This window comes from Acomys minous (assembly GCF_964271855.1).
Source record: "Acomys minous genome assembly, chromosome: 14".
Classification (NCBI taxonomy): Eukaryota; Metazoa; Chordata; class Mammalia; order Rodentia; family Muridae; genus Acomys; species Acomys minous.
The window spans coordinates 97,130,211-97,144,078 of NC_140496.1; the positions used below are offsets into that span (position 1 = coordinate 97,130,211).

The 13,868-nt window shown below is 37.4% G+C and overlaps 1 protein-coding gene across 1 annotated transcript in view; it reads right to left on the bottom strand.

The window, feature by feature from the left end:
- Window positions 1–13,868, bottom strand: part of PKN2 (protein kinase N2) — a 97,222-nt gene that overhangs the window by 50,153 nt on the left and 33,201 nt on the right. Inside the window, exon 2 of the mRNA XM_084756064.1 lies at window positions 10,203–10,503. Within this exon, the coding sequence (XP_084612190.1) occupies window positions 10,203–10,503 (301 nt within the window). The remainder of the gene's footprint in view (window positions 1–10,202; window positions 10,504–13,868) is intronic.

Genomic DNA, 13,868 nt, shown 5'->3' on the forward strand with positions numbered 1-13,868 from the left:
ATCTGGTCTTCAACCCCATCAGAGACTTGAAAAGGAATTCACAGAAATTTTTTTTTTTTTTTTTTTTTTTTTTTTTGCTTTTTGAGACAGGGTTTCTCTGTGTAGCCTTGGCTGTCCTGGACTAGCTTTGTAGACCAGGCTAGCCTCGAACTCACAGCGATCCGCCTGCCTCTGCTTCCCAAGTGCTGGGATGAAAGGTGTGCGCCACCACTCCCGGCCAGAAATATCTTTAAATGCCTACTAAATACCCACCAAATCAGCAACTGGGCTCTAAAGACCTACGCTATGCAGCTCCAGCTAACCTACCACTACTACTTTCCTAGCAAATGTGATGTTAAGCTAAATTTTTCAGCTGTTTCTGAAAAATGAAACACATCCTACTGTAAACGTAAGCATCACTTTCTCTAGGAAGCATTTGCCAACTAGACACACACATCTTTTCCTTGACTGAAAATTACACATTATTACAATGATCTGTTCTCAACTTAGTTTTCCCTCAGAGATTCCAAGCATCTTGGGTACCAGTACGTGGTCTTATCTACTATAAGAGATGAGATTAACAGCACATCAGACACATAAAAAAATAGGCTAGCTTTGAAAATATGAAGATGAAGATTTTAGGACTAGTGAGAGATGACAATACAAGGATTCAAGATAGTCAATCAACTCTAAGTCATTATAGATGGAGAGCAAAGGTGAATGGGGACAAGTAATAGTAATTACCAATGTAGATTTTTGTTAAGTACAAATGTTGTACCATTTACATAAATCAATAACTACAAAGCAATTGATCTTTAGTAATTTAAAACTGAACAAAGGCTGAAAAGGCATATGATAAAAATATAAAGATGTCCTATTATAAACATAAATACAACAGTAATTATTTAAATATAAATGATACAGGCAAAGGGCAAGGATTAGACTAAAAAATTAATAAAATCAAATCTGGATCGAGTAGATAACCCCAATAGTAAATACTTGCCTTATTAGCACACAAACATGAACTTGACTCCTAGTGCCCACATAAAAGGCCAGAAGTAGTGACACACGTTTGTAATGCCAAAACATAGGAGGCAGAGACTGGTGATCTCTGGGTTCTCTGGCTAACCATTAGAGACTAGCTGGTGAGTTCTAAACCAATGAGAAGCAGTGACACCTGACTGCCATATGCATGTACACACATATAAACACACACACATACACTAAAGTCCTAGTATATGCTACTTACAAGACACCTACAGAACTAAAGCATAATGTATTTAGATCATAACATACAAAAAAACTAGTTTAAAAATGGAAATGAGATATTCCCTACAATCACAAAATTCTCACCCTAAGTCAACACATAGAAGAAAACAGGTAAGATAGTTATTTTATTCCAATTCACCAAACATAAATATGGCGATGAAAATAAAGTAAAAAATGAGATATTAAATCTGCATTTCAGAAAGTATTAACACAAAATTCTAGCACACAGTTAAAAACTCACAAAGCTCAAGTGGAGAAAAGTCAAAGTGAGAAAAAAGTGTGTGGAATTAGCCTGGTAAAGATTTCACTCACTAACGGACGTGCTCACCTCTAAACGGGACATCCTCTTGCAAAGATTTAATTTTAGTTATACACATATACGCATGTCTGCATATGAATATGTGATTGACTGTAGGTACCGTACCTGAAAAATTCAGAAGAGGATGTTGGGTCGCTGGAACTAAGTTGTGAGCCACCTGACGTGTGCTGGGAACCGAACTCAGGTCATTTGGAAAAGCAGAACGCTGCTCGTAATGTCCTAAACGGGACATTTTTTTATCAACTAACCTCCACCAAACAAAACTCAGGGAGCACCACAGAGACAGGGCAGAAGAATGTAAGAGAGCAGTGTGGTAAAATTGCCATTTTCTTGATATGACATGGTCACTGCACTCACGATCTCAGAACAGAGCTTATAGTTACCTGCATAAGATCGAGTCAACCAAAATTCCAACAGAGATAGTAGAGACATTATGTGGGACCCTGGCTCAACTGAGGATTACTGGCAGCTGACAGACACACATGCTTCTTTGCTGTAGCCATGGGTAGTTGCCCATGCTCCAGTGGGTTGCTCCACATGCATATATAATAGGTGGCATTAATTGATTTCTGGGTTGAAGGAAGAGAAGAAAGAACAAGGAGGAAGAGGAAGAAAAAAGAGGAGGAAGAAAGAGCAAGATGAGAAAGAAAAAGAGAAGGAGGAGAGGGAACGGACATTGATACATTGTTTAGACATATGAAATCCTCAAAGAATATTTTTTTAAAAATTACTTATGTCATGTGCGATATGAAATAAACATAGTAAATACATAAAATTGAAAAGTATCAGCTGGATATGCTTGCACACGCCTGTGATCCCAGCACTCTGGGAGGCAGAAGCAGGAATCTCTGTAAGTTCAAGTCCAGTCTGGTCTACAAAGTGAGTCCAGGACAGCCAAAACTACACAAAGAAACTCTGCTGAAAAACAAAGAAGCAAGCAAACAAAACGTATCAAAGATAATTTTAAACTGCATAGGGCCAACACAGATCCAAACCAGACTGGGTCCCAGTACTGAGATGGGGCGTAGACATGGGCTTCTAACTCTAACCAAGACGTTCCTCTCATTAACTACTCACAAAGGAAAAAATAGTTTCCCAAAAGAGTCTCATGGGGTGTATAACCCCCTACACACAACATGTGAGTCCAAGTATAAGGAGGTAAAAAAGACAAAGCAGATATAACTGTTAGTGGAAAAAGTGGAAGTTGGGCTTAATGGCAGAAGCTGAAGTACCATGCAAATGCCAGGCTAGTATAAAGGGAGTCTTTGACATGTTACAAAGTTGTATTGTATTTTATAGAGGAGACCCACTGAAAACATAAAAATAAGGAAACAATAGGACCAAAACAGTATTACGAAGTTTGAGTGTGAGATACACTTGGAGTCTCAATACTCAGGAGTCCAAGGTCACTTGTCAGCTACTAGCAAGTTTGAATCCACTCTGGGCTACAAGATCCTAGCCCCAAAAAGAAGAAACAAAAACACAAGGAAGCAAGCAAACAAGTCAAACCAAACCATTCATCAAAAACCTAACTCCCCACTGAATATTAGGTTAAAAAATCATGATGGTAGCAAAGTTTAAGCTCAAATGAAGAAAACTGGCTGTAAAGAAGATATAGATTACAGATAGGTCATAAGATATAATCAGACCTTGGTGACCCGAATGGGAAAGCGAAGGTGGCCAGAAGGAGGATGCCCATACTGAAGCCAAGTTTTAATTATGGGCCACATGGGAATAATTAATATCTTTGGATCAACTGTTTCCCTAACTGTCCTCTTAAAAGTACTTATTTTTATTTCATGTGTATATATGTGTGTTTTGTGCATGTAAGTTCACCATATGCATGCAGTGCCTGTGAATGCCAGAAGTGGGCAGTGGACCCCTAGAACTGGAGTTTCCAGTGGCTATGAACTGCTTTATGGGTGCCAGGACCTGAACTCAGGCCCTCTGCAGGAGCATCAAGTGCTCTCAGACATCTCAAGACCCTCTTGATCATCTTTGCGATTAGCAATATAGCTGACATTGAGTCTTTGCTGTGTTAGGAAACTTAAGATTTTACTTACATCCGAGAGGTTTCACATTCTGATCAGGTGAGCTTAGGCTGCTCTTGCTTGACCCATAGCCTACTAAAATAGCTTATTCACAAAATACCACAAGGAGGAACATGCTGCCTAGATTTCTTTTTAATTAAAAAAAAAAAAGGTCTGAAGATCATCCAAGTGGTGTGTGCAATCATACAGAAATGTAGTGATCTAATTGGATGACTACTCAGATAATATATAACCTTTGGTCTTCATTTATAGCTAGCTGACTACGCTCAAAATTCATAAAGGTACAGAGTGTTTGTTCATGGGACAAAGTTATTTACTTCATTTACAACAGCTAAGATAAAACACAGCTGATGCAAATCTAGCCAAATCGAAATTAACAGAAGTACTATACAGAAGCATTAGTCATTCGCTTATTCATTTCCTTAAGCTTCTCCCTATCTGCAAGTCTACAAGGCACTAAGTACTAGGCACACTGACCATCATTTTCGTTTTCATTTGGTACTCATAAATTGACAGCTTAAAAACAAAGTGCTCCAGAATCTTGTTATATTTATGTTAGTTACCTGCTTATACTTTCCCCAAGTCCAACTCTCCTACCCACAGGAAGATTTGCTTTTTATAGTCACCTAAGACCTACTCAGAATATAATAGAGCTTTCTTATTTTGTATATTAAAGGTGACCTGTGTCAAATGCTATCAGTTAAAGCAATTTTGCTTAAATGTTTAACAAACCAATGATAACTCTGGTTAGGTTTTTTAATGCATTACAAGTGGTGGACATGGGTAAGACTGTGGGGTGTGACAGCTTTGACTAAGGTGAAACAATGCTAGTAGTAACAGTGTTGTGAATTGTTATTGTGTTGTATTTTATTGTCTAAAAGTCCTATATTGCATTTCCTAGAAAAGGAGACTTTATTGTGTATCTAAACTGTGCCTAAGGTATATGCAGCTTCTTCATTTTTTATTTATCCTTCTGCTTAGCTTCTCTAATTACAACAAGGCACATTGTCAGCCATTACACACATGTGGCTAATGAACACACCTGCAATACCAAGTGCTGGAGAGCATGATATAGCCTCTGAAGAATATTTTGGCAGTTTAAGTTTACAGACACTACAGCACATATCTGTGCAATCTCAGTCCTAGTCTAGTGATAAAATAATCATTAGAATAATCTATCTAAATGAAGTGAAAACTTGTGCTCACAAAATTCCATTCCTCAGTATTTAGAGCAGCTTGGCTGATGATTACTTAGAACAGTAACTCCAATATGCTTGGTGAATGGACAAACTGTGATACATCCATACAACTGACCACTTAGAAAAATTTTACAATTACTGATACACACATGAATCTCAAAGGCAATAGGCTAACTTTAGTTTCTAAAGACTACATACTTTATGATTTTATTTTATGACATTCTTAAAAGTAAAACTATTCATAAATGGCTGCAATTGAATATGGACTTGGGGAGAAGAGTAACTACAAGGCTTAGCACTAGGAAAGTTTGGGGGACAATAAAGACATTCTTTACTTCTACCCAAGGAAAACTGCCACACAATATGTACCTTTTCATTTTTCTTCTCACATCAAGGAAGGCACTAAAAACAACCCCTCGCACACATGGCACAGGCCAACTGATGTGAGCAGTTCTTTTCTGAGACTTCCTTCTCAGTAAGTCTAAGTTATGGCAAGTTCACAGTAAGTTAACTACCAGGATGGTACAGAAAACAAAACAAAACAAACAAAAACAAACAAAAAAAACCCCACAACAACAACCCAAAACCAAAACCAAGGATTTACTATATAGCATTTTTTTTTTTCTTTTTAAAGTACACCAAAGAATTCAAGTACTAGAGGGGAGAGATGGCTCAGCACTTAAGAGCATTTGCTGCTCTTCAGAAATGGCCCAGGCTCAGTTCCAAGACCCAAATGGCTCCCAACAGCCTGTAACTATGTGCCCTTTTCTGTCCTTCTTAGGCACTGGGTATGCACGTGGTGAACATATGCATGTGGACAAAACACTCACACATCAAAAAGATTAAAACCATAAAAATTAATAAAAATAATTCAAATATCTACAGACCATTTAATCGTTCAAAATGTTTGCTGAAGAATGAGGAATTCATTACATGGTATGAATACTGAGCAATTATGTAACAAACCATTACATAGATTCCATCCTTTATAATACATATAAAATTCAGTTTCAGTTTTCATGCCACATTTAGATGACAGCAGGAAAACTATATTTCTATTGGCCAAAGAACAGTTAATAATTTACACTTTGACGCCATAGGAGCTATGTTATGTAAACATGCTTTTTAAATTTCAGGTATGGGATATGGTACAGCTTCAGATTATCCACAGCAGCTGACTATTTGCCTCATGTAGGCTCTTGAGAAGGGTGTGATCTTTGCCAGCTCCAGATAGTTTAATTCTGGGGACTCTGAGAGGGTATAAAAGCCAGAGCCCAGAAAAACTGGGGGGCTCTGAGGAAGAAGGCAATTGATGTCCCGCCCCTGCTGCTCCTGGTTGCTGCTATTGCTAATTCCCTAATCCACCTCAATTCCTTCCAACGCCCCAACCCCAGGTAGAAGAGAAAGAACGTTAGTGGAAAGAGGGGGTGTAGTTCTCTTTTGGCTACTTCCTGCTGATTAGGGAATTAGAGGTATAAGAACCCCAATAAAGTAGTTTAAGAATACGTTCTAACACTTTAGTTATTGTAAACAAAACAAAACTAAACTAAACTAAGATTAACTTTCCCCCAGAAAAAAAACAAAAACAAAAATAAGCCTCAGTTTTGTTCAGTTTGTTGCTTACTAAGGCAACCTCATATATATATATACATATATATACATATATGTATGTATGCATGTATGTATGTATGTATACATATACATGTATGTATATTCATTCTAAATATTAAAGAAAATAATCACTATATCAATAAGTGTAATTGCTCACTATATTCTGAAGGTGTGAGAAGACAGAAAAATGAATTCAGATGAAAAGAGTGGATCAGGGAGATAGCTCAGTGGATAAAAGCACTTCCTGTTAAGCTTCATCTTTTCGAGACAGGGTTTCTCTGTGTAGCCTTGGCTGTCCTGGACTCTCTTTGTAGACCAGGCTGGCCTCGAACTCAAAGTGATCCACCTGCCTCTGCCTCCCAAGTGCTGGGATTAAAGGCGTGCGCCACACATCCGGCCTAAACAAATATATTTTTAAAAAAAGAAATTAAAACATGTGGTTTTGTTTTTCGAGACAGGGGTTTAGGATATAGTGTTGTCCTCCTTAGTGATAAGTTAGGCTTGTAACACCATGCCTGACACATGTTATGAACTGTGAAACAGCTTCACGGTGTAGCTGGTCTGCAACCTACTATGCAGCCTCACCCAGGCGGCCTGAATGCCTAATCCTCCTGCCTCAGTTATCTAACTGGGCCCCACAAAGCCTGGCATAATTTTCTCAGCTTCTGCTTTAAGAATGATTTGTTTAGGATGCCAAGACTCAGAAACAGTTCTTTAGAACGCCAGGTGCTAAGTCTTAGACTGCAGCTCCATCTTCCAGAGATCAGTAATCTTTCACATAAGGTACATTTTGTGTCTATTAACCATACACTCATAATTTTTATGTGTGCTAAGAATACCATTCCATGAGACTATTCTCATTTTCAAGTGTTATTTTAGTTTTAATCGGTAAATAATTATTGTGTAGAGTGTAATATTTTGTGTACATCAGGAATGCCTAAATCATGCAAATTAAACAGCTCTGTGTGCTCTATTTCTGAGTTGAATGTTTTATGAAAGTGATCTGATATAGTACCTGTATGTATATGTATATGTGTTTAATGGTAAAAGGCAAGGATTGACACACAAAACTGTCTTTTCTAGCCTCCATGTACATACCATAGTGTGTCTGTGTGTGTCTGTGTCTGCACTGAACACATACAAAATGCAGAGTTTAACAGAATTACTATTTTATTCCAACACACAGGAGTATTAAGCAATCAAAATACAAAGTGACATTTTATACTTTGGCTTCCAATTATCTAGAAAGTAAATATTAACACTACCAATAGAAAATAATTTGGGTTTTATCTTAAAACTTGTTTTAAAGCTTATTCTCTACCTTATTTAATGTTTAAAGTGAAATGAAATGACAAATTATGCTTTAATAAAATTACAAAAACAAAGGTATAATTTTGATTTGGTGGATTTTTAAATATCTGTAATAGTCACAAGTACATGATACTATGCCCCAAACTCTGTAACAAGCCTACAAAATGTAAAAAAATGTGTGAGTGAGCCTTCAAGAGGCACATGACTTAGTGAAGGATAAATGTGGCTAAAGATAAATTACAGTACAACAGTACATGAAGAGCAGCACAGAAGAGATAATAATGGATTGCCCATCTGTGAAGGTTGTACAATGCTATCCAACTTGGCTTTTGGAGGAGCCCAGAAATTTGATAGTAGGGCTTAAAGGAGGTCTTTTAAAAAAATATTTAAAGAGATGTCAATATTCTAAAGCACCTAATGTTAAGTGGTGGAAAGTACATTAGTAGCTTCTAGGAACGAGGACTGAGAGTGGGAGCTGACTGGGAAGGTAAAGAAGAGAGCCACTAAGTAATGGAGCATTCTGTGGATCTAATGACACTGCCCTAGATATTATGTAAAATTGTTTAAAAAAAACACCAAATCACATATTTAGACACATCTATGTAAAGCACTCACATGTATTTATCATATGCAGTTTTTATTCCATTAAAATTAATTTTTAAAAGGGACTACAGAAACCAAATAGGCTACATTATATTTATTAAAACATTCATATTTGAATGAATCACAAGGCAGTTCTCAGCATTCTGTGAAGAAGAAAAAAATGCTTTCTCTAAATAGAGTTTAAAGCTCTAGCAGTTTCTTATTTTAGAATCCTAAAGACGCAATAGGCAAGACATGTAGAACTTGGCAGAGACCCAAACATAACAGACTATCTCAGTTTATAAAATAGTACTACTAAAAACGGAATTTTCATAATACACATTTCCATTTATAATTAATCACAATTTATGGGTAAGAGACTGCTAGCTGAGGAGATGTGCTGTATAGCTAGCTTGACTATCCTAAGCAAATTAATTCACACCTTTGCCATTATTTCTGTTCTAAAGCAGAAAGACTGGTTGCCTATTATTTATGTGATTTTAAAGATGAAGCTCTTGCACATGGTTGAAAACTATATATTAAACCTCCAAATACAAGTCCCGAGTCCCAGACGCAGACGGCAATTACGTAAATGAAGAGCATTAAATACTGTATTTTCTGAAACTTTTAGATGAGTAATTTTACATCTATTCTATCTTACTAGCTAATCACATGTTCCTCTAAAATCTGATACTAGGGTTTTACTTTTTATAAATGACTTTTCCTTTGTTTACTTCCTGCAAATGAAAGAAGGACTGAATAGCTTAATTTACTTCTTTCAGAATATCATTTTTTCCCCAATAACAAAACTATTACACAGTGTCTTCAATGTTTTGTATAAAGTTTTCGAACAAATACACATATTGATGAACGGGTAACGGCATGAAGACACTGTTCTTGAAAAGCTATGCAATAACAAAGCAAGGCTGCCTTTAGGGATCTGAAGGGGGAGGCAGTTTTCCTATCTTTACTTTTTGTACTACTGAAAAAATTTATAAATAATACTGTTGATTTTTTTAAAAAACAATGGAGCTGGGCAGTGATGGCATGCGCCTTTAATCCCAGCACTCAGAAGGCGGATCTTTGTGATTTCAATGCTAACTTGGTCTACTGAGTGCGTTCTTGGACAACCAGGGCTATACAGAGAACCCTGTCTCACCCCACTGTACCCCGCCCACAACAACAACAACAAAAGAGTCTTAGGTTGGAACCATTAATTACAGTTCTCTCTTATTTTCTCTGTAAGTATATTACAGAAAGTGAAAGGTAATCTTTGGGTTTGTTTTGACGTTTTTCTTCTTGTTAAACAATGTGCCTGATAGCTCAGGTGCTTAATTCAGGTTCTTACTATTCAAAGCACCAAGGTGTTAAGTTTGATTAATGGCTGAAAAATCTAAGTATCTGTTCTTATAAAATGCATGCTTCTTTCACATTTATTTATTTGGGACTCGGCAAGTGGAGTCAGAAGAAAATTAGTCCTGCCATCCATCATGTGAGGACTGGGCATTAACAGGTCCAGCACACAGGCTCAGGAGCAAGCACCCAGCCTGCCGGCGAAGTGAAATGAACTTTTCCCTTTTGAAGTCATCCGACATGTTGTTACTGATCATAAGGTTAAAAGCATGTGCTATTAACCTTAAATAACAATACTACAAAATAATTCCAAGTCCTGCCCTACTGACCGCAGACAAATACAACAGTTACTTCTCTCTAAGTAATGCTTCAGCTTCCACAGCCATCACTAACCTTCTGGACAGTCCGGAAATAAGACCTTAACCACAACAGAAAATGGTCTGTGTATGTTTACAACAGCTAAAAAAAAATATTGAGGGATATCTACCCTGCTAATATAACACAGAAAGATCAAGTGGAGTACGATACCTGCAGAGTCCTCTGGGTCCGATACAACAATGTGCGCATTTAATTCTTGTAGCTTGTGATGTAATTCTTCTAATTTTTTATTTGACTTTTTCAAAATGTTGTCTACATAAGCCAAATTTTTTTTATCTGTTGTGACTTTTCTCAGATTTTCAGCGCCTTCTTTGATTTTCAGTTCTTTCCTTATTTCTCTCTTTATACGATCTTTGATGTCATCCAATTTCTGTTGCACCATTGTATCTGAAATGTCTAATTTCTGAACAGCACTGACGTTCTCAGAAAATGGAAGACTCCGGGAATCTCCCTATAATAAATGAATGAATGAATGAATGAATGAATGAGTAAATAAATAAGCAAGCAAGCCAACAAACAAGCATAGAATGAAAAGCAAATGTGCAACATCAAGGATACATGTTTGTATCCTGAAGAGAGTATTTATTAATTGAATTACATTTAATTTTCTCCTTAATAGGTGACACTACTTACTTCCCTATACTAAACCATATGGAACCATAAGTTCAAATACTCTGTCCATTTACTAAGTAATATTATTTCACAAGTACACTTATATTAAAGTGAGCTAGGCATGATGGTTCATTCCTTAATCACAAAGGAAAATTGCAAGGTTCAGGGCCAGTTTGGGATACACAGCAACACTGTATCTCAAAAAATCTAGATAAGTACATAACTCACAACACATCTACATATAAAGGCATCACAGAATTGTGTAAAGATAACCACTTCCATATTATAAACTCTTGGGAAGTTATTTAATCTTTAAGAACTCAATTTAGTAAAAGGCGAAATATTTATACAATCTGAAGAGAAGCCAGAGTAATACAAGAGTGTATCAACAATTAATAAATGGGACCTCATGAAACCAAAAAACTTCTGCAAGGCAAAGAACACTGGAAATAGGACAAAATGGTAGCCCATAGAATGGGAAAAGATATTCACCAACCCTATATCCAATAGAGGTGTAAAGAATGCAAGAAATCAGACAGCAACAAATCGAATAACCCAATTTTAAAAATGGAGTACAGAGCTAACAGAGAATTCCCAATAGAGGAATCTCTAATGGCTGAGAAGCACTAAGAAATGTTCAATGCCCTTAGTAGTCATCAGAGAAATGCAAATCAAAACAACTGAGATTCCATCTTACATCTGTCAGAATGGCTAAGATCAAAAACTCAAGTGATAGCACATCTGGAGAGGATATGTAGCAAGGGAAACACTCCTGCATTGTTGGTGGGAGTGCAAACTTGTACAACTACTTTGGAAATTAATCTGGAGGTTTTTCGGAAAATTGGGAATAGTGCTACCTCAAGACCCAATTATACCACTCAAGGGTATATACCCAAAAGATGCCCCACCGTACAACAAGGACACTTACTCAACTATGTGCATAGCAACCTTATTAGTAATAGCCAGAAACTGGAAACAACCTAGATGTTCTTCAACAGAAGAATAAAGAAAATGTGGTACATTTACACAATGGAATACTACTACTCAGCTATTAAAAACAAATTTAGAGGTAAGTGGATGGAACTAGAAAAGATCATCCTGAATGAGGTAACCCAGACCTAGAAAAACACACATGGTATATACTGACCTTTAAGTGGACTTTAGTCATAAAGAACAAGATAACCATGCTACAATCCACAGACCCAAAGAAGCTGAAGGGGGTCCAAGAGAGGACGCTTGAATCTCGTTCAGCAAGGAAAATAGCCATCTGAAATAGATGGAGGGAGGGAACCAGGATGGGAGAGGAAGTCAGGAGGGTAACAGGGGTGAGGATCAGGTGTGGGGAGAGTGGGGGCAGGAACTGGGAGAGAAAACTAAAATTAATGGGGGGCATCTCTGGAACAGCGGAGGCTCCAGGGAGTGTAGGAAGGTGACCCTAAATAAGACTCCTAGCAGTTGGGAATATGGAGCCTGAAGTCACCAGGTGGGACTTCCAAATGGAAGGAGGAGGACATCAACCTACCCACAAAACCTTTGACCCAAAATCTGTCTTGCCTACAAGAAGTGTGGGAATAAAGATGGAGCAAAGATTGAGGGAGTGCACATCAATGGCAAGACCAACTTGAGACCCACACCGTGGGAGAGAGCCAACCCAGGACACTACTAATGATACCCTGCTACGCTTGAAGACAGGAGCATTAACTATCCTCTGAGAGGCTCCATCCAGCAGTTGATGGAAACAGATGCCGACACCCACAGCTAAACGATAAGCTGAGCTTGGGGAGTTTTGTGAAAGAGTGGGAGAAAGGATAGAGGGAGCTGGAGAGGTCCAGGACACCACAAGAAGACCTCCAGAGAAAACTAACCTGGGCCCATGGGGGCTCACAAAGACTAAATCACCAACCAAAGAGCATGCACAGGGCTAGACCTAGACCTTCTACACATCTGTAGCAGATATGCATCTTGGTCATCATGTGGGTCCCTTAACAACTGGAGTAGGGACTGTCTCTGACTCTGTTGCCTGCCTTTGGATCTCTTTTCCTTAGCTGACCTGCCTTGTCTGGCAGTGGAAGAGGATGCCCTTAGTCCTGCAGAGATTTGATGTGCCAGGCTGGGCTGGTACCCATTGGGGGTGGGGCTCACCTCAGAGAAGTAGAGGGGGAAATGGGGGAGGGGGGAGGGGGGCCTGTGAGCAGACTGTAAAGTGATTAAACAAACAAATAAATGGAAACAAATTCAATTTAATTACCTACAAAATCTCAACTAAAATATTAGTGGCCTTTCAAAGATATTTGGAAATTTGAAACATTTTAAGAGAAATTTTAAGTATAATTTTGACTCACTAATCATTTAATAAAAGCATTACTAAATTCTAAAGGTGAATAATGTTATCTTCTATAAAAACAAAACAAAACATGACAACAAAAAAACAAAAAACACCTAAGAAACAAACTAGCAAAACGAAGAAAAGTGCTTTCTGGCCACTTATCACTTTGCAGTATGCATTAGGGTTGTGAGGATGATTCTCAGAAGTCTCTATATATTTTTCATGGCTAACTATCTCACCAGATAAGCTTAGTTACCAATACAAAAACATTATTAACAGAAAATATGTCTAAATTATGTTTTAAATACTAAGATGGTGCCTGTTTTTTCTTAAAATGGAACATCAGTTAAGTAAACCCAAACTACATTTAAAACAGCCAATGTTACATTTTTAGCTACTTTTACTCATCTAACTAGACTAATAATAATAGATATTAGTTTAAGAGCATTGCTTTGAACACTTTTTGAATTCTGAGGACAACCAATATAATGGTTCCCTTTGAGAAGAGCTAAGCTTGTGGATGAGATATTTCACTGAGCAGCAATGTTTACATACCTTTGGAAATACTCATCACACATGTACATCCTATTTAAATTTTTGGTACATTATCTTTTACATCTAGTTCTTCATCTCTAATAAAAATACGTACCATGTAAGTTGTAGGAAAGGTAAGCTAATGCTAGCATCTTATATAAAAGATGAAGAAGCTCAGTTCTATTAATTTGTTTCTAATATTCTTAAGGCTAAGAGCTCCTCGACATTCTGACAAAACAAAACACATTATCAAAAAAGAAAATGTGGGTATGTCTATACAATACCTATTCTATACTCCATGTATCTCACCTAAGCTACCTTCTGTAATTTAAAGCCTACTGGTT